Consider the following 27,500-nt stretch of genomic DNA (forward strand, 5'->3'; position numbering starts at 1 on the left):
CTGAAAGCGAGTGTCATACCACTAGACCACATAGCCGCACCATGAAGTTGGTATGCTCAATGAAAAAGACACAACCCATCGGGTTATGCATTGGGAGTAGAAACATCGTGAATATCCGCCCAAGACTAAGACACATGGATGCCTATTTTTCGTCATGATGATGATGATAGAAGGAACAAAATAGACGTCACTCAGCTCTTCGTTATTGTTTTTAGACAGCCATTTTAATGATTCATTCTCGCTAAATTAAATCAATCCGACTATAAATGTTACATTTTACACATATATTTTATATTGGTTCGTCAAATCTGACTGGCAGATGATGTGAGATTTTTCTATACCTAAACGCATGACATGAATGATTATCAATGATCGAACTGACCTTTGCGTATCCAGTAGATGTAAGTAACGAGTGCAATGATGACAAACATGATGACCAAGAAATGTAAAATACCCAAGGATATCGCTATCTTGAAGTGTTCGTCGTCTATTGGTCTGTATTCTGAACCTGGTTCTGGAGAAATCAGAAATTAAGACGAATTACCGACAGAAACAAATGAAAAAGAAAGAATAAACACATTTTAAAAATATCCCAAACTCAAATACATTCACACACACACAAACACACACACACAAATATATATATATATATATATATATATATATATATATATAAAGTATATATATATATATATATATATATATATATATATATATATATATATATATATATATATATATATAAAATGCATATATATACATTGAATAGTGTTTGATATAAATATGGTACGAAAAGTGCTCAACATTTAGCAATGGAGCGAATTATTTTTTAAATTTTCACCACAATGATTGAGTCAGTCTACATCGATGTTTCAGGCCTAATCAGCCATCGTCAGGACTGCGTCATCGTCAGGACTGTGTCAACAAACCAAACTCATGTAACACACAGTCCTGACGATGGCTGATTGGGCCTGAAACACCGATGTAGACTGACTCAAACATTTTGGTAAATATTAAAATTATATATATATATATATATATATATATATATATATATATATATATATATAAGAGCGCCAAAATTCGTTCTTGTGGATACTTTGAAGAACGAAACCTGGCCGTTAACAGCGTTGTCTCTGTCCAAAGAAAATATGTAATATTTGCTAACAGGCGTCATGTTAACCTCTTTCCAAAAAGGAGTAGGGATGATCTTAGACCAAAAATCAACCAAATTTTACAAAGGGCACGTAGCAATCTCAGACAGAGTTTTGCTGGTTAAGCTAAGAGGACCTGTAGTTGACACCAATATTATTCAAGTTTATGCACCAACAGAAGAGGCGACAGATGCAGATATGACAGAGTTTTACCATTCACTAGACAAAGCAAAACGAATGTGTAAATCACAAGAAGTCCTTATGGTAATGGGGGACCTAAATGCTAAGATTGGCAGAGGCAGAGATGGTGACATAATCGGACCACATGGACTCGGAGACAGAAATGAACGAGGAAACATCTGGGCAGATTGGTGTAGAACAAATAAATTAATGATTTCAAACACCTGGTTTCAACAACACCCAAGAAGAACCTGGACATGGCAATCACCAGGGGACAGAGCAAGGAACCAGATAGACTTTATAGCAGTATCATCAAGATTCAGAAATGGCATATTAAATTGCAAAACCTACCCAGGCGCCGATGTAGACAGTGACCATGTCCCAGTTGTTTGTACAGTAAGGATAAAGTTTAAAGCTATTCAGAGAACAGCTGGTAGAATAAAGAGGGATTACAGGTTATGCAAAGACAATGGCATACAAACAAAAATGAGAGAAAAATTTGAAAATGCACTCATGATACAAAGCCAAAGTGAACCTGATAACGAAAAATGTGAAAAACAATTTGATATATTCCAAAAGTGTGTCAAAGCAACTGCAGAAAAGCATTTACCAATAGCTCAAATAAACAGCAAAAAGGAATGGATGACAAATGAAATTCTAAACCTATTTGAAGAAAGACGAAAATGCAACAGAGGGTCTGCAGAATACCAAACATTGAACAACCACCTTAAATCCAAATGCATCGAGGCACACGAGAACTATCTAGACTGGAAATGCTGCGAAATCGAAAGAGAATACAAACCCAACCCCCAACCAGCTCACCAAAGAATAAAAGAACTATCAGGGAAAAGGAAAAGCAAAGCAGCAGGAAGTTGTATCCAAAACAAACAAGGGGAACTGCTATTTGAAGAACAACATATAGAAAGCCGATGGGTAGAATACATAGGCGAACTGTACAATGATCCAAATAGAAATGAACCACCACTGAAATTCAAAGAACCATTAAGCGGACCAAACATCACCAAAAGTGAAATTGAACATGCCATGGAACGAATGAGGGATGGTAAAGCAACAGGCCCTGATGAAATATCTGTAGAGGTATTAAAAAGCCTAGGAGATCTAGCAATTGATGAACTTCACATATTATTCAACAATATATACAATACTGGGAAAATTCCAGAAGATCTCTGTAACTCTATTTTCATAGCAATACCAAAGAAAGCAGGTGCAGTCAGATGCGAAAATTTTAGAACTATAAGTTTAATAAGCCACATCAACAAAATACTGTTGCGTATAATTATCAACAGGCTAAGGAATAAGATTAACCCCGAAATCGCAGAAGAACAATATGGATTCCAACCTGACAGAGGGACAAGGAACGCAATATACCTCCTCCGTGTTTTAAGTGAAAGAGCTATACAGGTTCAGACCCCACTATACCTCTGTTTTGTCGACTACAAAAAAGCTTTTGATAGAGTACGCCACGAAGAAATACTAAAACAACTGCACTCCATTGGCGCTGATGAGAAAGACCTCAGACTCATGCAAACATTATACTACACCCAGCAGGCATCTATCAAAATCGGAAACTCTACAGGAAATTCCATTTCTATTAAGAAAGGAGTCCGTCAAGGGTGTGTTGCCTCACCAGATCTGTTTAATCTATACCAAGAAACAATCATGAGGGGCATAAATAATATGGAGGGAATAAAAGTGGGAGGTCACAACATAAATAATATAAAATACGCAGACGATACGGTACTCATTGCAACATCAGAAATCCAACTTCAAAAGATTGTTGACAAAGTGGTAGTAGATAGTGAAGCCAAGGGAATGGAAGTGAATATCACCAAAACGGAATGCATGGTAATACAGAAAAACCCCGAAAACAACAACACCTGCAATATAACGATTCACGGCGAGCAACTTACCAACGTAGAAAGTTTTAAATACCTAGGTTCAATAGTGACAACAGATGGAAGATGTAACCGAGACATACGAGCAAGAATAGCTCAAGCCAAACAGGCCTTCATGGACCTGGGAAACATTTTGAAAAACAAACAGATGTCGTTCGGGATTAGATTCCGAGTCTTGAAGTGCTACGTGTGGCCAATCTTGTTATACGGATGCGAAAGCTGGACTACAAATGCAGAAACACAAAAGAACATTGAAGCTTTTGAAATGTGGTGCTTGAGAAGGATGCAGAGAATATCGTATACTGCACACAAAACGAACGAAGAAGTGCTAAAACAAACATACCAACAAAGGAAACTAATGCCCTTAATAGTGGATCGACAACTATCCTTTTTCGGACACATAGTAAGGAAAGATAAGAATGAATACCTGGCAAGTTGTGGAAAAATACCTGGTAAACGCGCCCGGGGGAGACAAAGAAAAACACTCATAGACCAACTGAAGGGCTTCACCAACCTAACAATCCAAGAGCTGTTTGAAAAGGCAAAAGACAGGGAGGAATGGAGAGAGATAATTCATGCAGTATCCGAAGCCTGGACCAGGCATGGAACCTAGAAGAAGAAGTCATGTTAACTTTTGCCAGGGACCCCTTTAAAGCTCGTTGTGCACGTTTTGTGGATATTGCGCTATATAAAAGGTCAATTATAAGCTCAATTAAATTAAATTTACCGCCCTGACGAAGACAAAAGGCAGAAACACCATCGTTGGCAAGAATTTAACAAATGTGAAAACATGGATAAAAGTCGAGCTCATTAAATTGTCGATCGCTCTATATGATTCATGCATATCAATTTCTCACGAATATATATATATATATATATATATATATATATATATATATATATATATAGAGAGAGAGAGAGAGAGAGAGAGAGAGAGAGAGAGAGAGAGAGAGAGAGAGAAAAGCAATATTTTGCTTTTTATCAATGGTGATCCCACTAACTAATTGAGCAGTCCCTTCACAAGCAAATAAAAATCTATCGATCTCGGGTGCAGTCGAGATTTTTTCTGACACCCAGCAATGAGAGGGTGACTGGATCTGTGGCGAAAAAATACTTTGTGGTAGACTAGCGTCCTAACCAAAGGCTAACAATCAACAGCTATTGTCTTTTTCACACTATAGAAATTGAAATAAACTCCGGTTTCATAGATATGCTGACTCTGAAGAATGGTTTTTATTTTGAGAACCACGGAGAAGATCAGTAGATAGAGAAATGGCATCGTACAGTTTGTTTGGAGTAAACTTTATTGTCTTCAAATTTAGACAGCGCGACATAATAACAGATTAAACTGGTAGGTAACATAGTTTGTAGTTACCTTCTTCTTTCCTGGTTCCAAGGTAGATATGAGTTGGGGCACCCATTTCATTGTTGATCGTGAATCTGTACCTGGTGGGGGGATAAGATAATGTGGTATTGGTAGTAGTAGTAGTAGTATGTAGAGTAGTAGTAAGTAGTAGTAGTAGTAGTAGTAGTAGTAGTAGTAGTAGTAGTAGTAGTAGTATAGTAGTAGTATGTATAGTATAGTAGTTAGTATTAGTAGTAGTAGTAGTAGTATAGTAGTAGTAGTAGTAGTAGTAGTAGTAGTAGTAGTAGTAGTAGAAGTAGTAGTAGTAGTAGTAGTAGTAGTAGTAGTAGTAGTAGTAGTTTAGTAATAATAATAATAGTAGTAGTAGTGGTATTAGCAGCAGCAGCAGTAGTAGTAGTAGCAGAAGTACTAGGAGATAAATTTTATATCAGTGGCACAGCTTTGGGCTGGTTAAAGGAATATTTATTTAAAAGAACTCTGTAATTATAGAAAACCATGTATCAACTCCATCCATATTAACGTGTGGAGTGCCTCAGGGATCTATTCTTGGCCCCCTCCTTTTTACAATGTATACTGCTCTCCTTTCAGATATGTTATCCACTTTTTCCCATTGATTTTAATTGTTATGCTGATGACACTCAGCTTTATACAAAATTCAATAATGCTTCAGAGCTGTCATCAGTATCTGTTATGGGAAACTGTCTTGCTAACATAAAGGATTGGCTGAAAGTAAACAGACTTAGATTTAATGATGACAAGACAGAAATGATAATTTTTGGAAATAGGTATCAACTCTCAAAAATATCTACAAATGAGATACTAGTGGGTGAAAATACTATTAAGCATAGTTCTTGTGTGAGAAATCTTGGGGTGTATTTAGATCAATGGTTATCCATAGAAGATCATGTTAAAATATATATCAATGTTGTAACTATCACATTAGAAGCATTGCAAGAATCAGACATTATATTGATGAGGATGTCACAAAGATGCTTGTTATTTCTTTTTTCACTACAGGATTAGATTATTGTAATGACCTTCTAATTGGCAGTCGAAGCAGATTAATTCATCAACTACAAAAAGAATCAAAATAAGGCGGCTAGGATTATAAAATTACTAAAGAAAGAGATCACAGATATATAATACCAATTCTCCAGGAATTGCAGTGACTTCCTGTGAGGTTTAGGACTGGATTTTAGATATTGTAGAAGTAGTAGTAGTAGTAGTAGTAGTAATAGTAGTAGTAGTAGTAGTAGTAGTAGTAGTAGTAGTAGTAGTAGTAGTAGTAGTAGTAGTAGTAGTAGTAGTAGTAGTAGTAGTAATAATATTACTAGTAGTATTAGTAGCAGTAGTAGTAGTAGTAGTAGTAGTAGTAGTAGTAGTAGTAGTAGTAGTAGTAGTAGTAGTAGTAGTAGTAGAGGAGGAGGAAGGGGAGGCGGAGGAGGAGATGAGTCCACATTTCATGACCGCTTACCTGGTACCTTCCTTGACATCAAAATCTATAGCCCACAGCTTAACGGTGGCTGTTCTACAGTTTATTGGCGTAAACTCCACAACGTACTGATCCCTGGGAATCTCATTGTAAATCTCCTGATTGTTTACTACTTCCCTAACTTTTGCCATAATGTACGACGTTGGTTTAGGATGGGAGATAACTTCCACTTCTACCAGCAATTGTCCGTCTTTTCGACTCATGGCTTCTGGGGGCGTGTCTTTAGGGAACGTCGGAAGCGGGGCACCTGAAATCACAGGGTCAGATATACATTATGTATTAGTTTTTGTTCGTGATGGATAACATAAACATCGCTACCATCATCGTCACATCATTGTGATCATTCCGTGTCATTAATGTAAGCTCTGAAAATTAAAACCAAAAAAAAAAATCTTAAGTGATAACTAAATAAAAAAACAATCGGAACTCACCAATAATAATTAAATCAGTGGCTTTTTTCTCAGGCGATTTGGCCACTTCCTCAGCACATCTCTTCTTCCTCCTCCTCTTTGGCTTAGAGGGACTCACAGCAGTACAAATAAAAGTGTCTGTATCCGATACGTTAGCGGATGGGAATGTCCCCAGTATTCTTCGTGAGTTGACACCTACGGCGGTGATTTGCCACTTAGGAATCACATTGGTTAGCAGCCCTTTCAATGCCATGACAGGAGCTGGATTTCCCTCTGCCAAGCAATCAAATGTGACTTCCTCTCCCTCGTTAACTTCGACTTTATTTGCTGTTTGGTTGTTGATTACGTAACTCTGAATCACGGCTGGTTCTGAAAGATGATAACAAGCAATTATAATGATTCTAAGCTGCTAGAATCTGTGGAATGTAAAAAAAATGTAAAGAACAGAAATGAATATAATAGCTTCAAAAAAGAAAAAAAGAAATAAAATACCAAACACGGAACGTTTGGGCTCAAAGCCATTCTTCAGCCAATTACAAAGACTAAAAAAAAACCATTGATACTCACTTAGTACATCATGTCAGATATTCCTCTGCTGTCTGTCTGAATGTTTAGTGATGTAACGATGATTTTACAGTTTTTGTTTCTGGGTAAAGATGAGTTTTGAGCCCAAAAAGTTCTGTGTTTGTAAGTTTATTCTTTTTCGAAGCTGTTAATTCAATTTTGTTCTGTAGCTACATACCATGAGTTTTACTGTAAAATTATGAGCTTTGCTTCAAACTGTTGGTAATCTTTAAGTATTCCAACCAGTTTTGTATTCAAGGGTCTTGCTATTTGGGTCATTGTTTGTAAAGTATAATCAGAGAATGTTGCCGAGAACTTACAATCCTTGCCTAGTCTAGTCTATGATAGCCGTGATGGTCATGTGCGCGCCGCGCGGTGTGAGTGAAGAGGAGTGAGGTTCTTTGAGTTACTTTATACTACATTTTATATTGTATGATACTAAAGTTGTTATTCAATAAAATGATCAATAAAATAATAGCAAGAGGCAAATGTTTCTACTATTCAAGTATATTCAATTAAACTAACAATTTTAATCAAATGGATTTCAAAAATTATTTAAGACATGAGATAATACAATGTTTTAAAAAAGTTTCCTTTGGTCAGAGATAGAGAAAATCTGTTCATGTTGCTGATCTTGTGAAAAAAAATTATGATGAGTAACTTGTGATTACTTCTGTGTCCATACTGTGTATTTTGCTATTTCATTGTGGGTTTTTTGTTTTAATTTATGACGGATGTGAATTGTAAAATTGACAATTACATCGCGCACTCTTTAAATGATTTAGCTTGTTGTGATTTTTAGTTTTAATTCATGATGGATGCAAATTAAGAAACTGATTGACTGCCAAATTAACGGGTTGACAAGTGCATATAGTCCTTTTTAGATTGGCACAACACATAAGCACCGATGGCTTATGATGAGATTGTCCTTTAATAGTTGGATTTATAAGACAATCACTGAAGTATGTGAATGAAGAGGCTTTCTAAAGACCTACTGTTTCCACAACTAAAAAAATAATATGGCTTAAAAAGTTCCCGTTTTAGACAATCCAAAATGGTTTGGCTTTAATCAGCTTATTGTATCTGTATTTTATGTTGTGCTCAGCTTGTAAAATATTCTGGCATCCTTTGGAAATGCCACTTTTTATTATTATCTTTAGCCACTTATGTAACTTAGTGTTTTCTCCAATTGGAATTTTTTTCTATAATACCCTCAAACTTCAGAAAATTGACGAGTCACTTATTTGTCACAGCTGTGTTTCGAATTTATATGTTTTTTTTCTCGATTTAATTTGTGACTTGAGGTGGTGGATTTGGTACATCAATTACAGTTAGGGTATATTTGCCTTGTTTTAGTCTATACAGTTTTATTGTAACAAACTGAGAATGTTCAAAAGGAAGTGCGCACAAATGATTTCCAGAGTAGCTACAGCCGACTTGCTGTCTTTGTCATCCGATCGTCCCTTCATGTACTACATCTTTCCTCATCTTCAGGAGATCGGAAACAATGACAAATCTTGGTTTATTGAACAATTGTTTTCTCAGTTAACTACAGAAGCCATTGAATATTGAAATTGCGCTTGTTTATCTCAACAAGAGACTAAACTCCTGTTTTCCGTGCTGTCAATGAAGTTAACATTTATACCAATATCAAGATCTAAGTCCATTTCCATATTTTAACTAAATGTATCAATTGTTTTAAAGACCTTGCCATTAAATAGTCAATGTCAACAGTCAATCAAATCAATCTAATATTCACATTAAAGCAGTCAAATTTCAATGAATAACATATGCTAATCAACTACATAAAACTAATCCAAAAGAAAAAATGCATAATTACATTTGGTTGATGAATACTTATATGGTGAGACAGAGCAATATGGGTGTTTATTTTGGTTAAATCAGTATCACCATTTCCGTTCAGAGGGGCTGACGAGACAGCGTCGGGTGTTATCTCTCTCTCTCTATCTATCTCTCTCTCTCTCTCTCTCTCTCTCTCTCTCTCTCTCTATCGTGTGGGGACACAATTAGCTCTTACGAGACTTCTCTATCTACGTCTTTGTATACAATTACAGTAGAGCACATTAAGCAAGCTTGAAAAGAAGTGATGCAAATATAGAACTGAAACATTTTATTTCTCGTTCTGTCATTGATTGTCATGCACGCGAAAATACTAGACATTTCATAAAGGAATACAGTCAATCCATTCCTTTCAACAATTCAAACTTCTGATGTCAACAGGAATTACCCTTGTCCGAAATGAGCAAATTGAGGATTTATAAATTTGTTCTAGGAAAAAGCGGCGATAGAAATCGGTACTATCAGGGTCACAGTCCAATGCATTGACTACTCAGTCACTTCGCCTCGCCCTCTGTCTCATTCTAAATTCCAATTAAGGGATTAAAAAACCCCAACTGATTTGATATAAAGTATTGTTTTTTTTCCTTACCTTGACTGTTATTTATATCTTTGATCCACTGTTATTACAATTAGTTGTGGAAGCCGAATTTATGAAAAATACCAATTACAATTTAATCCTTTGTGTCATTGTGTAACACTTGACAAGTACAATACTTTAACAAAGTGACTGATTTAAATCGATGAATATATATATATATATATATATATATATATATATATATATATATATATATATATATATATATATATATAATATATATAACAACCATTCATTTTCTTTTCAAGAAATTGGATTATCCTATCCTTCCTAAAAATGTGTATCGTCATATCAAATAGAAAAACCCAAATCTCTAATATCACTAATGAATGAAGTAGATTCTAACCTCCCCCCGCCCCCGAAAGAAAAAATAGATCATATTTACGCAAGACGTTGAGTAAGAAGCTTGTGACGTCGTTATAGAGGCCAGTCTCATGTTCAGCACTGCACGAGAATGTAACTTGGTTGAAAGACTTGTCAATGACGAGTTCCCTTGACACCTCTGTACCATTAACTGTGATGGTCTAGTGATGAACAAGATATAATTTTATTTCCGCATTTGATGGTATTTCGCAGTATGTTTCTGCCTTATACTAGTAAAATTACATTTGTGACCAATCGTCTCAAGACATGCATTGTGATCAAGATAATAATTATATATTGGTTTTATAAAGATATATTACCTTATCTCAACAAACTCAAATCGCATAACAGTGACGTAATACCTTTCACAATAACATACAACCACTCAAACATACAGCATGAAACAAAGCAATATTATAATTATACAGAATTACATATATTAAAAAGTTTTGAGATTAAAAATAAAAAGTCTGCATCATTTTTCGGGTGTTTACTTTGTCGATATAACAACAAATAGCAACCGATGACATCACATAACAACTGGTAACAACAAATAATAACTGAACAACATATAACAACTGATAACACAAAAATACTTTGATTCTAGCCTCAAAAATCAATATTCATGTGGTCAACTAGGCCCCAACTTTACATGCACTACTCCCGAGCCGGTATTTTTCTTTGTTGAGATAACAACAAACAACAACTGAAACAATAGATAACAACAATAACAACAGTTGTTATGTGTTGTCATCAGTTGTTATTTGTTGTCATCTCGACAAAGATAAATATCGATTATTCCTCGGATATATGTTGGAAAATATTTCCAGAAAAAGTGTGCCAAATATTCAAACGCATTCTCACCGATTTTGCGTTATTTTTGTCTTCATTATCAGACATTGATCTCAGGTTTCTAGCTGGGCGATAGAATTTATGAATTCGGGATAATCAGAGTGCAGTGATTAAGAAAACAAAATTCCATATCTTGAATACTATACTTTCTTAACGGGTAGCCAGTGGGGTTCTCTTAGCAAATCCGATGCAGATTGGTTTCTCCTCATTCTATAAATATGTATGACAGCATAGTTCTGGGCTAACTGAAGGGATTTTAATTTGTCTTTATTTATGTTAGAGAGCAGAGAAATCATTAATATAGCTTTGACATAATAAGAGAATAAACCATCAAGGCTGAGATGTCTCATGTAAAGAATTGTCTTACACTACGTATTCTTCTAATTTCCATGTAACCATACGATATAATTTACTTTGCTGGTAAAAGGCAGATCTGAATCAATAAATACACGCAGGTTTTGAACAACTTTAACAGCTTCAATTACACAGTTTCCTTAAACGAGTGATTCACAATTTATACTGTTAAGAATTGCCGGGCTCGGTTTAAATATTAATTCAGATACACTATATTCAAGTTTTAGTTTGTTCAGTACTATCCAAGTTTACAATTTAGCAAAGCAAGCAAGTTTGGAAACGTTAAAAAATGGAAATGGTCGTAGATTGGTCATTTAAATATTTGACTAATGTTCGCATAAATTTGGTCAAGTCGACTAATAGCAAAAATAATTGGCCCAAAGGGTTTCAGTTACAGTGTTAGATAAACTTACCTAATACTGATCTCTGTGGTACACCAAATTTCAGAGGATAATCAGATGATTTTACATTTTTAACCATAACAATTTGTCGATGATTCGTACGATAAGATTCGAATAATTTCAAAGCCAATCCCTTGATATCAAAAAGACGTGCAAGTCGATTCAACAAACAGTTGTGGTCAAATTCATAAAATGTTCACTTTGTTTTATTTTAAGCATTAAAAACCTACCTATTTATTACTCTTAACAGCAATAGTTTTCTCTATAAACTGATTTGAATTAGAAGATTTGAAACGAGTCGTCTGTAGTTTTTAAAATTGCTATGGTCTAAAGAAGGTTTCTTTAAAGCTGAGGTGATCATAACTGTTTTAAAACAAGAAGAGACGACGCCATCTTGCAGTGATTCACTAATTATAGATGGGATAAGCTCGTCAATGCAAACATTTTGAATCAAAGTTGGAAGGGGATCTAACTAACAAGACTGATTTGGGGACCTTCATAATCAGATTCTTTATTAATTCTCTGAGACTTTAATGTGTGTGGACATCGAAAGACTGTTCATTTATACAAAGCTCAAAACTGTTTAAATCGTCTGGAATTGTGTGGATTTTATTTCTAAAAACCAAAGCGAACATATGAGATAAGTAAAGTTGTACAAAGAAGGGAGGGATCATAATTTTGATGTCTGAGTATTCGTCACATTATAATGGGTCTGCTTAACTGCTATTATTATCCTTTTTTTTCATTTCAAAGTGGCTGATCTGAAACGGTTCCAGTGATCGTGATGATGTGTCCTCTCCAATGAACGTTCCGATTTTGTTCACGTACCCCATGGCTTTGCCTATGTCATTTGTATACCAGGGAGCGAAAGTACGATGACGACTCTCTCTACTTTAAGGTAAAGGCCTTCAGTTTTGAAAGTAAATTTTAGTTCTAAAAATTTACAAAACTAACTTTCCTTACTCTGATCATGTTTCAGAGTGTCGCGATAACCCAGCTGGTAGAGCACTTGCTTTATAGTCAAATAGATCGAGATCAATCACAGGTGAAGTCGATATGTTTTTTTCTGACATCCATGCGCATCTAGCAGTGATTGGGTAGCTGAGTCTGTCAGATTTGGCGGAACGACTTTGCCGTAGACTAGCGTCCTTTCCAAAGGGTAGTAAGGAATTGTTATCGTCGGTTTCAAGTTATAGAAACCGAAAACAAAAATTCCGGCCTAATGTCTCTGAAGGATCATTTTCACATTAAGCTCAATTGTCTTCATCTATTTCATTCCAACACGACTAGTATGTTGGTAAAATTTTCTCCTCCTTTTGTTGGGGAAATTCTATCCCAAAGATTTATTGAATGAGATGATCACAGCTTGGTTATAAGTTCTCAAACCTACACTTCTTTCGACATTTGAAGGTAACACAAATGTCTGATGTCAGCAGGGGTACACATGCTCTCCTTGGATGAATTAACGGTAAATAATCTTATCCAATAATAGCCTAAACATTTCCAAACCGGAATGTCAATCAAAGGACCAAAGTGCATTATCAATTATTACTGAAATCTTGCCGTTACTAATAATGAGAATTGATTCGTTTCAATTCCATAAAACTTAGCTATCATAAGTAATTTGAAATAATTTCGAGGGACAAGTTTCTAGATCAGTACAACACGCAATTAAATTGAAAACTGACAATTCATTTTAAAGTAATTTTTACGTTAACGTCAAATACCTTTGATCCATAAGTCAGAGTAATATTACTGACGACAGGAATTCCTCCATCAACTTTACACTTGACACGAAGACTCTCTCCCACGTCAATGTCAATGGTACTTCCATTGGATACATGCTTTAAATCATCTACAAAAGTCAACTCAATTTTGGGGGGCTCGTCTGGGATTACTTGAAATGGATAGTATACAAATATAATACATTTGTACTTCATTAAAACTTAATACTGGACAATTCCTTTTTATAACACCATAAGTAAATATTCATTAAAAAAAACATCACGATCTTGTTAAAATATGGTATGCCAGAAATTGTTCAAATTTTAGTAAAAATCTTACATATTTCAGCGATAACTTTGTCCAAAATTATGTTTAAGAATCACGACGATGTTTTTTAAAGCGTTTTGATCATGCAGTTTGCCGAAATGAAAAAAATATTTTCAAATTAAATACCATAAAAATAATTAATCAAGAAGCAAATGAAATCGAGCACAAGAATACCACAAAACTATCGAGTGTTGATTGACCACTTTAAGTAACTTTTATCCCAGTTAGGTTGAGAATGTGACATTATGCTAATAAGAGATATTAAACAATATCCGAATTAATATAACCATCATTATCATCATCATATCATCATCATCATCATCATCATCATCATCATCATCATCATCATCATCATCATCATCATCATCATTGTCGTCGTCATCATCATCATCATCATCATCATCATCATCATCATCATCATCGTCGTCGTCATCATCATCATCATCATCAGCAGCTGCAGCAGCAGCAGCAGCACGAGCGCAATACGAAAGGCGTAAAACTACCTAGCTTGGATGGGTGAATGATTAAACCATAAAAGTTCCCTAAGTCAATTAGATAATACCTTTGAATTGTGGTGTAAAAGGTATTTGTCGGACCACCGACCACAGGGCCAGTGCTTGACACGTGAAGGTACTGTTGTGATCTGTCATAGATATAAAGAATATGATGTGGAAAATATCATATATAAATAATTATAGAAAATAACAGAGAGAATAGTTGCAGGGGTGAGAGGAGAGACAATATTCGATCAATAGAAAAACTCAGACCAAGTTCTAGAGTGGTGCGTAGTTCCTTAAAATCAGCGATAACAACAATGCAAAATATTCACATTTGACATTAACGACTTCTATCCATCCATGGCCACCCTACTAGAAAATGTACTGGACTTTGCATCCGAACACACAATGGTTATCAGTTAAGAGATAGACATCATAAAACAAATAAGGCACAGCACGCTCTATCATAACAAAACGCCATGGACTAAAAGCAAATCAGTCTTTGACTTGACTATGGGCTCTTTTGATGGGACCAAAATGATCGGTCTGTACCTATTATCTCAAGTTAAACATATGACAAGCACCTAGATCAGTATTTATATGGATGATGGATTAGACATATATAGACACATCGCCGAAATATCAGAAAAAAGTAGAATAAAACAGATCTGCAGTATATTGAAACAAAACAATATGAAAATGATAATAGAGGCTAACAAGAAAATAGTGGACTTTGTCGATGTGATCTTCAACCCAACAGCGGGCAACTACAAACCACAGAAAACTTAATAACATCATAAATCGCATAAAGACAGTAACCATCCCCCTTTGATCATAAAAAACATTCCTAGTAATAACGCGGAAAAGATATCCAGACTATCAAGAGACTCTGAACTTTTCATAACGCAGCAGGCTTCTAAATCAACGCAGTCTTAACAGTGGATACCCAGAACACTTCGATTATAAACCCCTAGGCAACAAAGACCCCAATGCAGCTCAGAAGAAAAATCAAAATCACGCAACATAACATGGTTCAACCCCCTTCGACAAAAATGTCACAACTAACATCGGAACAAAACAGTCTTAAACTGATGGACACTTGTTTTCCAAATGACCACAGACTACACAAAATACTGAACAGAAACACCATAAAGGTCAGCTACTCCTGCATGAACAACATCAGAGACATAATTAAAGCACATAACAGACGCGTCCTAAATGTTTACAAACAACAAAACACCACACCAAATATATATCATAATATCTTCTCTACCTAAATAATGTAGTCTAGATCCTTTTCCAACAACCCTGTTACGAAACCCTATTAACCATCTTGCCCCTGTGATAACAAAGATCATTAATTATTCTCTTGAAATTGGTATCGCATGTCATTTAAACATGCTATTGTATACCCATTGTTGACAATATCTAACTTATCTTCTGAAGAACTGATAAATATCAGACCTATCTCTAATCTTCAGTTTCTCTCAAAGATTTTAAAACAAGTCGTTGCAATCCAACTCAAGGAGCTCCTCGACAAATTCAATCTATTTGAACCCTGTCAATCTACATACAGAAAGTACCAAAACACAGAGACCGCGCTTTAAAAGTACAAAGTAATTTATTGGGTGCCGCTGACCAAGACAATGTCTCTATTGCCTGCACTACTGGCTCATAGAGCAGCTTTCGACACGATTGATCATGTCATTCTTTTTTGAGCGTCCTGAAAAATAACCAAACAAAAAAAACTTTCGACATAGCAGGCAATGTCCTCGATTGGTTCGAAAGTTATATATTTTACCGATCTCAGTCTGTTCTCATAAAAGGAGTTCACTTCGAACATTTGCCACTAAAATTCGGGGTTCCCAGGTGCCATGTTTTGGGTCCCATGCTGTACACGCTGTATACACAGCCATAAGGCGATGTCATCAAATAGAACAACACAAACTATCGTATGTACGCTGATGACACTCAGCTGTACGGTTCAGTTAAACCCCAAGATACTGATTCAGTATTGAAAAAAATGAAGAAATGTATTTAAGAGGTGAACCTTATAAACCTTAGAAAGCGTATGCACTCTGCCAATTCGAAATCATTGAACGCTCAAGATGAAATTATTCCTTTTTCGGACAAAGCCCCGATCTCGACATTTATATTGATTGAATCTGTCTATGGAAAAAAATATATCCTATATATGCTAAATCCTTTATCTTGAATTCCAAAAGAGTTCCCAATTGTCAAACATTAGTCTCTTCTTTCACCTTTTCTAGATTTTACTATTGTGATTCATTACCTTATAATCTTCATGATAATCTTTCAGCTTTAGCAAAACCAAGCCACATGAATTGTTGAAAAGAAGAAAAAAGAGAACACATATCCAGAATGTTTCATGATTCCTCTAGTTGCCTGTAAAAGCTAGAATTGATTATAAAATTGCAAAGACTCTAAAAACGGTTGCTCGCCTTTTTATCTTAAGGAATGTATTAATGATTATATCCCATCTCGTAATTTAAGATCGTTTGCTCAGCATCTATTGCGCCCTACAAAAAGCAGGAACAGAAAATTAAAAGACAGAACTTAATATTATGCAGCCCCAACAGCGTGGAATTCTCTGCCATTCAATCTGCGCTCTAGTTTAACTGATTCTCATGTAGTTTTTAAAAGAAAATTAAAAAGGCATTTCTTTCTGTCATGTTATATTTAGATGTTATATATACATTCGGATGGCAACGTTGTTAGCTTCTTAGCCAAGCACATAGTATCTATAAATGAATAATGATGACAGTTACAAATGAATACATGATGGATACATAACTTTTGCGATAGTGATGAGATGATTATGATAATGTTGTGTGCGGACTTGTGGAGTTCCACTTCCAGTCTGACAGTTGTCATGCTTCTCTTCCAATGATGCCAGGTGACTGATTATATATATATATATATATATATATATATATATATATATATATAAGTGTGTGTGTGTGTGTGTGTTAGTTAATCAAGTGGATGGTATTGATAGGAATGACTGCTCTATTCTATAGATAGCACTTGTTTGAAAGGCAAACATTATGATAGGGTAAAATAAAAGTTGTCCTTCTGAGACACATTGGCATTGTAACCATCTATGATTTATCCCGATTCCCTTAGCGGATAACGATGATAACAACTGGTTGTTGCTCTTTGGATAGAATGCTATTAGTTCTATCGCAAATTATTTTCCGTCAGATATACTATCCTCAAGCTGCCCAATGACTGTTTGGCGGACAGGAGGGTTGGGAAATAAATCTAGAATGTAATCATGATCGAAACTAATTCATGTGCTTGCAGAGAGAGATTAGGATTGAGATCAAGAAAGTAGAGACAAACAGAGAGAGTGAAAGAGAGATAGATAGATAGAGATAGAGACAAAGAGAAAGAGAGAACGAGAGAGAGAGAGAGAGGGATAAAGAGAGAGATTGAAAGAGAAAGAATGAAGGAATACTCATAGATGACGTACCGCTAGAGTTGACATGAAGGACAGCTTCTAGATCTCCACTTGTCAATGTTCTCCCTGGGCGTCCACCCATCTCATCTCACTCTTTGGAGTTCCCGGTATTGACAGACGGCACGTACAATTTGCAGAGTGTTTTAGCGTTTCAACAGCATGTATCGACCCGACCGTGTTCTGTGGACAGCCAGTGAGCTGCAAAGTGGGCATTTCTGCAATAAGAAGAAAAAAAGAAAAGAACAGCACATCACAAAATGGAGATAGAATAGATTAAAAGGATTATATCTCAGAAGAGTTCAACCAAACTAAAGCAACAATTCTGGGAAAGGGAAAGAAAAAAAGGAAACAGAGGAAAAAAGAGGAAAAGAGTTAAAACGAAAAGATCAATCTGATTTCAATTGAGTGGTCTTATGTACCCTCAGGCATAACACGTCTTAAGTCTGAACTTAGATTCCTGAATGAGGTAAGTTGATTTCCTAGAATGCCTTTCTTTAATCGTGCTTGATACTGCATCGTACAAATCTTTTCAGGTTAGAAAAACCATGATTTGACAAATGTCTCGTAGCAATTTGATTGGAAAATATTAAAGTACTTACCCAATGTCATACTGTCTTCAACAGATAACGACGAATTGATGTCATTTTCTGCTGTACATGTGATGTTTATGGCTAGGTCTGGAAGCTTCTTATCATCCAGGGGTGGCGGAAAACTAAACTTGAAAGTCTGTTTAACTGCAGAATCCTGTCTGTCAATTGGCTGGCTCACGTTTACAACGGTTACTCCTTTGGAATTGGTACCCATGACCTTGACACTTACTGAGGGATTCAGATCAGAGGGTACATCACAGTAGACGGATAAGTTGGCTGGTGCAGGGGTGTTTTTTCCGTCAAACTTTGGTGTTTCCATGAGTCTTAAAGACACATTGGCAGGGCCATCTGTTGTGCAAATACAGGTTTGTAAAGGGGTATTTTATCCATATTATTCATATAGTACCTACAGTCCAAATGAAATATCAAACTCGTCCATTATTTTAATCACATTACTTCATATCATTCTCTCTCTCTCTCTCTCTCTCTCTCTCTCTCTCTCTCTCTCTCTCCCGAAGGCCGAAACATTGCTTGTGTAGCGTTGTTAACTTATATATGAGCCACACTTACTCAGTGTATCTTTCTGTCCATCTTATTGGCTCATTTAGGCATCTCTAATTTTTGACATTATTTTCGTCTATCTCGATTTTTGGGATTCAGTAAAAGCAGTTTGGACTTTCTCAGGTAAAAGTTTCTCTAAAACTTTAGTGTTGATCATTTCAAGTATGATATGTGGCAGATTAAGGACTAGAATCCGCCTTTAAAATGAGACACGACAAAGACCTTTTTCGTCATTCAGCAAATCTAATACATTTTCTTCCTGAACTCTTGCACTTAAGGTCATTCTGCTTCATTTCTACGTCGAAATCTATTTATTACTAATGATATGGAAGTGGTTTTCCGTATAACTGGAAAGAAACTGTTTGGCGGATGTTATAAATTTCCGAAGGTGAAATGCTTTAGGTGATGAATACTCACAGAAGTAGGACACACTGAAGTTTGTATTATTCTTCGATACGCCCACCGTATTGACAGCTTGGCATTGGAACGACTTTGACTTTTCTGGAAAGATAAGAGTAATATATTGCAATTATAGTGACAATTTGGCATATTCTCCAACTATTAATAAACGATAAATCAACCAAATATGCTCAAAGCACTTTACATATTGGCCCAAGCTAACAGCAACTCTTATCATGTGGACAAGACATACCGTCATCTCACTTCAGTGTTTATTTCGGTAGGCTTAGAAAAACTTTACTTTCTAATATTAGATTATCATTCCTTATCTTTGAATTTATTTTGAATTAGTGGATGCTTTTCTTTTAACCTTGTCAAGCAGCCACTTATTATAAAAGCTGATTGATTTAATCTTCAGTACTCATCTCTCTCAAGAGCTTACGCCTTGAGGGCCGTAATATTGCGTTTCTTCATATTATTTATATTTTCGAGATTTAAATCTTACTCTCGGGACGATATAGAGCACCCCATTAATTTTACCTTCCACCAACAAGAGCTGGCTCTCTAACCATCTTTACTCTTTCTTCCCCTCCACCATCCGACTTTGGAACTCCCTTCCAACCACTTGTAATCAACACCTTTCGACTGATGACTTCAAAATCTCTCCGTGATACCTTCTAAAACCACTGTTACTGAAAAGACGGCCATACAATCTTCAGCCTGATGATTGGCCTTAATGGAAGAAGAAGAAAGAAGCTCATTTGTCATTAAACTATCTTATGATGACCGCAATATGATCAGTGAGAAACGCCGTCGAGAAGTCACAAGGGCCTGGCATCATTGCAAGAGAAGCATGACTACTCTCAGACTGGAAGTGGAACTCCACATGTCCGCACACAACATTATTATAATCATCTCATCATGATTGCAAAAGTTATGTAACCATCATGTGTTCAGTTGCAACTGTGGTCACTATTCATTTATAGATAATATACGCTTGGCTAAGAAGCTAACAACGTTTCCATCCGGAAGTAGAATAGATAATTCGAAGTTGACTTCACTCAGGTTTTTGTTATTGCTTTTTGCCATCAGCGTTTATGAATAATTCTCACTAAACTCTATTAACCAGACTATAAATGGTCAAAGTTACACATAGTTTTGTGTGTTGTCTGTTTTACTTCTGGATGGCAAAGTACTGACCAACACACAAAACGATGTGTAAACTTGAACGTTTATAGTCTAGTTAATACAGTTTAGTGAGAATTAATCATAATGGCGGATGGCAAAAAGCAATAACAAAGACCCGAGTGACGTCAACTTCATGCTATCTATCAAAAAATTCATTTCATTAAAATTCATCTGTCTGTTCATGTCATCTTAAACTAATGGTCATTCGTTCTTTTTTAAAAGTAACTAGTAAAATGGAGGGTGGGGGTGGGGGGGGTGGAGGGGGCTTATAATCACATATTTATTTTATAAATGTATTCGAGTTAGCTCTTGACTTCTCATCAGACCAAGACATTGGATTGGCTTTGCTTGAAAACATCCACTTGCCGCTCTGAGTGGCTCTAAGCGTAGCTATCGTAAACTAATAGTCTGACACAGACCAAAAAATGACCTCAGAAGTCAAGACTTTGACCACAAAAGAAAACCAATCGTGAGTTGTATTCAATAGTTCAACCAATTAAATAACTTGTTTTTTTTAGTTCTACTAACGACAACTCACCAAAAGCTACAAAAACCTAAAAAAGGACGTCAAACTATCAGTCTTAGAGGGTTCTAGTGTCAGGGTATAAGTTAACGGTGGCTACGCTCTAAGTCACTTCGTCCTAGCTTCAATTTGCAACGTTGCGCTTTGACTATTTCAAACTTCTCATGAGATGAAACCTGAACAGAAAAAATCTCCTCATCGAGGAAAGAACATATTTTTAGCTTTGTGACCCATCACCTCTAACCGGCATTTATTCGGGGTCGTTCAAATGCTAAAAGTTGCATCTATCGTTTTTGTTTAAATGAAACTAAAGGCAAAATTCATGTATTGTGCCTTTACCTGCATTTCTTCTTCTTCTTCTTCTTCTTCTTCTTCTTCTTCTTCTTCTTCTTCTTCTTCTTCTTCTTCTTCTTCTTCTTTTTCTTCTTCTTCTTCTTCTTCTTCTTTTTCTTCTTCTTCTTCTTCTTCTTCTTTCTTCTTCTCTTCTTCTTCTTCTTCTTCTTCTTCTTCTTCTTCTTCTTCTTCTTCTTTCTTCTCTCTTCTTCTTCTTCTTCTTCTTCTTCTTCTTCTTCTTCTTCTTCTTCTTATTCTTATTCTTATTATTATTATTATTATTATTATTATTATTATTATTATTATTATTATTATTATTATTATTATTATTATTATTATTATTATTATTATTATTATTATTATTATTATTATCATTATTATTATTGTTGTTATTATTATTATTATTATTATTTTATTATTATTATTATTATTATTATTATCATTCCTATTTTTCTTCTTCTTCTTCTTCTTCTTCTTCTTCTTCTTCTTCTATTATTATTATTATTATTATTATTATTATTATTATTATTATTATTGTTATTATTATTATTATTATTATTATTATATCATCATTATTATTATTATTATTATATATTATTATTATTATTATTATATTATTATTATTATTATTATTATTATTATTTTTATTATTATTATTATTGATGATGATGATGATGATGGTGATGATGATGATGATGATGATGATGATGATGATGATGATGATGATGATGATGATGATGATGATGATGATGATGATGATTATGATTGATCTACGGGAAAATTATCCAAAAATGTAGCCATAATAATATAACTTTTAATTGAATCTCTTAAAATCAAACCTCACCGTCTGGCTTTCTTGTGTAATGCATGTTTGCGATAGGGCTTCCTGCATTGATGACATCGCCTGAATTCCCGTCAACCCACTGTGCCCTGATCGAAGACACGGGAAATCCTGGATTGGTGACGGTGCAGTCACAGTCAATTGGTTCCCCGAGTTCGGCTTGGATCCAAGTTGTCTTTCCTGCTACCATGTTGTCGTAGACCAAACAGTCTGTGATATTGGCTGAAGGTAGTTCTGTATCGATTGATATAAGTATAATGATGGATATAGTGGTAAATGATTAATATTTACAAGGTACCCGGACATCCAGGTTGAAGGTAGTTCTTTTTCAATTGAGATAACTCGTGGTAAATTAATTATCGTTTACAAGGTAGTCTTATATCGATAGCGATTAGTAAATTGAACTTTAAATTAGTAAATAATTAAGGGTGGAAACGATATTTTATTATCATAGAAATAATATTATTGAAGTCCTACCTCATAAATGGCCTATAAAGACTCGAAAACAAGAGTCGAAGAGGGTACAGGTAGTAAGAAATGTGTGAAAACTGAAAATCTGTTTTGCTATTTTCTCAAAATGTCATTTTTAAGGGTCTGGGATACTGTGACAAAACGTTCTTCTTCCTCTTCTTCTTCTTCTTCTTCTTCTTCTTCTTCTTCTTCTTCTTCTTCTTCTTCTTCTTCTTCTTCTTCTTCTTCTTCATTTTCTTCTTCTTTATTTCATGTGTTGAATAGTGGAGACTTAAATAACCGTTTTCCCATGAGAGAAGTAACTGAGATGCTAACCGCTCTTCAATGTTAATTAAAATGCGACCCACCGCCTCAAAACAGTACTATGTCGAGGTGGACCGGATGTCCAAAAGTGATTGTGAAGCCACAACGGATGGGGAAAAACTTTTAGTTAAAGTCACTTTCAGAAATATTGGCCAATGCACTGAATTAAACATAACCCGAACTCAACTTATATTTTAAGAAATAATTTACTCATTGTTCACCATCTAAAACATCTAAACATAACACTGTTTAGAGACGATGGGTCACAGGTTAAAGACGTTTCTAACCTCTATAGCTGAAAGGCAAAACAAAAATAAATTTTAAAAAATTATTATACCTTCCACTGTGTAGTCCAATGTAGAGACGGCCCCGATCGACACAATCTTAGTGTTGTTAACCATACACTCAGCTGTAAAATTGCCATTTTTTATATTAGAGGTGTCGAATGCATAATAATCCCTGGTTACTCCTTGTTGATCATCAACCACTCGGTGAGAGTATTTCGTAATTTTGCCCACGGGGTATACTTGAAACTTTGTGGTCCAATCAGGGAAGGTGCTAGATGTCTTGACTTCACAATAAAACATGGCACGTTCCTTTGTCGTGTTGCCTTTGTCATGTACAATCGTTACATTTTCTGGTCCAACTGTGTTGACAGAATTTATACATTATTCTTGACCTTTCTATAATATTATAAGATACAATAAGCTATTTTCTATCATCATGTGCTGCAATGTGGTCAACTGGTATGACACTGGGAAGGTACTGGAAGGTAATGGAAGGCACTGGGTTTCGAGCCTCGCTCAGCGCAGATCTGAGTCTTTGGTAAAGGCTCTTTACTCGCATTCTCTCACCATACACAGGTGTAAAATGAGTACATAGCCGTTAATAGCGGTGTCTCTTCCCAAAAAAAAATATGTAATGTCGCCTAACAGGCGTCATGTCTTTTCTTACATGTTGTTACTGTTGACCAGGGAGGCATTGAAAGCGCTTTGACCACGTTTATTGGATATTGCTCTTTATAAAAGCTCAATTTTATTTCTATTTTCTATCATAGTTCTGTCGTAGTCAAAATTTTTATTTAAAAAATTAAAATTTTGGCAAAAAAAAAACAAACAAACTCGCCATTCAAATATCATTCAGTTATAAAGACCCTCATTTTGCCAAATTCCCTCAATCTCTCGACTTCGTAAGTCCCAGGTTTAATATTTATGATATGATGACGTCCATTTAACCAATTGATATTTGAAGAACGAGTTTTCTTGCCCAAACTTTGAATGAGTCGTTTTCCAGTGTCCTGCTGAATTGTGAGTTCTCATTTCAATAAGATGCTAAACATCAAACTATGACATTTGTCTTATAGTAAAGCAAATAAGAAAATAATAAACATTTTAAAAAATAAGCACATTAAAAAAAAACAAAATAAAAACAATTCTCCCCTTCCCAAAATAAAAAGAACCACCCCCCTCCCACCCCAAAGAAAGAAAAGCCCAAACAGTTTTTAAAAGAAATAACTTGTAAAATGTTCTCAAAGCACTTTTCAAGGGTTCCAAGCCAACTTCAAATTTTAACTTGTAGAGAGAGTAGGAGTAGTAGTAGTAGTAGTAGTAGTAGTAGTAGTAGTAGTAGTAGTAGTAGTAGTAGTAGTAGTAGTAGTAGTAGTAGAGTAGTAGTAGTAGTAATAGTAGTAGTAGTAGTAGTAGTAGTAGTAGTAGTAGTAGTAGTAGTAGTAGTAGTAGTAGTAGTAGTATAGTATAGTAGTAGTAGTAGTAGTAGTAGTAGTAGTAGTAGTAGTAGTAGTAGTAGTAGTAGTAGTAGTAGTAGTAGTAGTAGTAGTAGTAGTCGTAGTAGTAGTAGTAGTAGTAGTAGTAGTAGTAGTAGTAGTATTAGTAGTAGTAGTTGTAGTAGTAGAAGTAATTTCGGTAAGTTTAACCAAAAAATGCTACAACCAAAATGCTTTAAGCATGGTCTTACGAATGCACAACTGCTTTACATATTGTTTTTAAATTATCTTTTACTTTTACTCAAAGTGCCTTAGTATGGTAGGCATGTCTATCCATAAGCAAATTCGACTTATTTTCGAGTACCTTTCGCGTCTTTTGTAGCTTATTGTGATGTATGATTTCAATAACAGCTATTTTTCTCATGGTAGCATGCCAAAATATGGTGATTTCTGGTAGAGGAGCCAAATAAACAATGTATCTGATGCAGCCCTAAAAGAAAACGTCATAGGGATAAATGTCCGGTGACCCAGAGAGGCATGACAATCGAGTCATTATCTCCCAATTCATCTGTGTGAAAATGTGTTGTTCAGAAATTTGCTAATGTCATGTCTCAAAAGTTGAGGAACACCTTAATGGAGGTCGGTGACCTAAGGTATTAATGATTTTTCCTGTGTAACTCCGTGGTCTTGTGATATGACACTTGCTTTCGGACCAGAGGGTCCTGAGCGCATAGTTGAGTTCTTGGAAAAGGCTCATTGCTCATATTGTCTCACCGCATTCATGTGTAAAATGCTTACCTGGCCATTAACAGCGTTGTATTTTGTCGGAAAATAAGTTGTACGATCGCCTAATAGGGGTCATGTCTCGCCTTCATGTTACATGTTGCTGTTTGGATAGGGACCATTTGAAAAGCGATTTGGCCCTTTTAATGGATATTGCGCTATATAAATGCTCTATTTATTTGAAGATAGTGAAGACCAGATGTAAATTCCTATAGTAGTTTGAGAATAATAAGTCTTGGAAAACAGAGAAAGACTATATGGATGCGCTGTAAATTATCGAATAAAATCAATCACTGAAAAACAGAAATGAAGTACACTTGTCTTCAAAGAGATTTTAAAGGAGGTCAGGAAGTTACTGTGTCTAGTGTCTGCCAATATGACATTACTCACAGAGGGAGCAGAATGTTATTTCATAACAGTACGAGCAGTTGGGGCAGCGTTGCTCAGAGGTACGGTCTTTGCTTTGTACCGAAAGGTACCGAGTTCGATCACTGTGTGGCCTAGAGTAAGTCACCTAGGTCTATATCGATTTGAGGCGCTGTCCTGAGGCTGACGCCTGGGATAATCCAGTCTTCCTTTTTAATAGTACCAAGAGACAAATTTCCACTATGCGATGAATAAATGTAATTTTGTTGTTTTTTTTTTTTTTTTTTGAATTTTTACTTTGAACTAGACGTCTAATTGCAGTCTTGCCATCGAGCTTTATGACAACCCACAGAGAAAGGTGTTCCATTATTCAAGTCTAAAGATACTGGTAGAGAGAATATTATAGATTTGTATTCGTCTTTAAGATTCCGCACGTGACCAATGCTTCTGAGGGAATAATGGATGGTTTGGTGTAATTTCGAGATGTGTATTTGCCTAAAATTCATCTAAATTAAAAGCCTAAATTTCTGACACTTTGAATTTCTTGAATCATGGTAATACTTAGTAATAGTAGTAGTGCTAGTAGTAGTAGTAGTAGTAGTAGTAGTAGTAGTAGTAGTAGTAGTAGTAGTAGTAGTAGTAGTAGTAGTAGTAGTAGTAGTAGTAGTAGTAGTAGTAGTAGTAGTAGTAGTAGTAGTAGTAGTATAGTAGTAGTAGTATAGTAGTAGTAGTAGTAGTAGTAGTAGTAGTAGTAGTAGTGGTAGTAGTAGTAGTAGTAGTAGTAGTAGTAGTAGTAGAAGTAGTAGTATTGTAGTAGTAGTAGTAGTAGTAGTAGTAGTAGTAGTAGTAGTAGTAGTAGTAGTAGTAGTAGTAGTAGTAGTAACAGTATGAGGAGGAGAAATGGAAGTTGGAGGACGAGATCACTTTCTTAAAAAATAAGGTTACATAGTATATGAGGAGGGGGGGATTGAGGGATATAATACGGGCCTGAATAGCTACCGTTAGTTTACAACTTACAAATATAGGACACGTTGTACTCCAGCTTTTGAGATACGCCGTATGAGGAGTTTGCTTGACAATAAAATGTTTGACCAGAGAAAGCTGGGGAGAATATATATTTCTTCAATGATAAGAATATTGATAAAAAAAGTTATATTATACCATGTACAATGAATATTATGATTGGTTATACATGGAAGGGCGTAATGTGTTTGTGTTTTATGAGGAGCATTTACAATCTTATGTCAGCAACCATCTGAACAATCTCTTGTGGCAAACAAAAGCAGCAGTAGTAAGTGAAATCATGATGACAATGTTGATGATGATGTTAATATTATAGTCAGATTTGTAATAAGTGGGGCGTGTATTTCTTCTAATTTGGAAGCTGTCACTCAACGCACATCTGCATGAAATTCTATGAACCTCTGAATCAATTTGTCTTAATTATAAATATTTTGTCATAAATTTTAAAACAATAGGAAAGGATTTTGCTTCTAACAGATATATATTAAATTCGATAACTGGTAAAGATCAGAACTCGTAGATAATTTACAGTATCAAAATTATGAATTTTACGTTTATAAATTTTGAAGTAATTCGTTAAAATGGAATTTGTGGCCAATTGAAACTTAAACGATTTAACTACATTTTCTTCATATGAAGGAACGAATGTCAATCCTTAACTATCAGCCATCTGTATTTTTGACTATCGATACACATGACTGATGAATACAAATAGAAGTAAACACTACGCGCTTCCAATATTATTTTGATTGTAAAATTTTGAGAGGATGACATACATTTAATGTCGTCCGGTCATAGTAGGAATTCATCAATTTATGATACAGCGTTTCCACAAATAAGTACATGTGTTCAA

General features: G+C 35.2%; 1 protein-coding gene across 2 annotated transcripts in view; it reads right to left on the reverse strand.

Moving 5' to 3' along the window:
- The window catches only part of LOC144960087 (uncharacterized), an 88,517-nt gene that overhangs the window by 4,346 nt on the left and 56,671 nt on the right, over positions 1-27,500 (reverse strand). The window contains exons 10-22 of one of the 2 annotated variants that reach the window (XM_078893035.1): positions 26,642-26,725; positions 23,090-23,398; positions 21,982-22,212; positions 19,112-19,195; positions 18,143-18,481; positions 17,556-17,758; positions 14,125-14,205; positions 13,238-13,407; positions 9,926-10,064; positions 6,540-6,887; positions 6,091-6,355; positions 4,626-4,696; positions 383-514 (exon numbers count right to left, since the gene is read on the reverse strand). In XM_078893035.1, coding sequence (XP_078749161.1) covers positions 17,598-17,758; positions 18,143-18,481; positions 19,112-19,195; positions 21,982-22,212; positions 23,090-23,398; positions 26,642-26,725 — 1,208 coding nt within the window. In that variant the 3' untranslated portion in view covers positions 383-514; positions 4,626-4,696; positions 6,091-6,355; ... (3 more) ...; positions 14,125-14,205; positions 17,556-17,597. Of the gene's footprint in view, positions 1-382; positions 515-4,625; positions 4,697-6,090; positions 6,356-6,539; positions 6,888-9,925; positions 10,065-13,237; positions 13,408-14,124; positions 14,206-17,555; positions 17,759-18,142; positions 18,482-19,111; positions 19,196-21,981; positions 22,213-23,089; positions 23,399-26,641; positions 26,726-27,500 lie in introns of those variants that run through there. The other variant, XM_078893037.1, reaches the window with a different exon arrangement.

The sequence above is a fragment of the Berghia stephanieae genome, chromosome 14 (assembly GCF_034508935.2).
Source record: "Berghia stephanieae isolate SIO BIC M18660-M18661 chromosome 14, UCSD_Bste_1.3, whole genome shotgun sequence".
NCBI classification, from domain to species: Eukaryota; Metazoa; Mollusca; class Gastropoda; order Nudibranchia; family Aeolidiidae; genus Berghia; species Berghia stephanieae.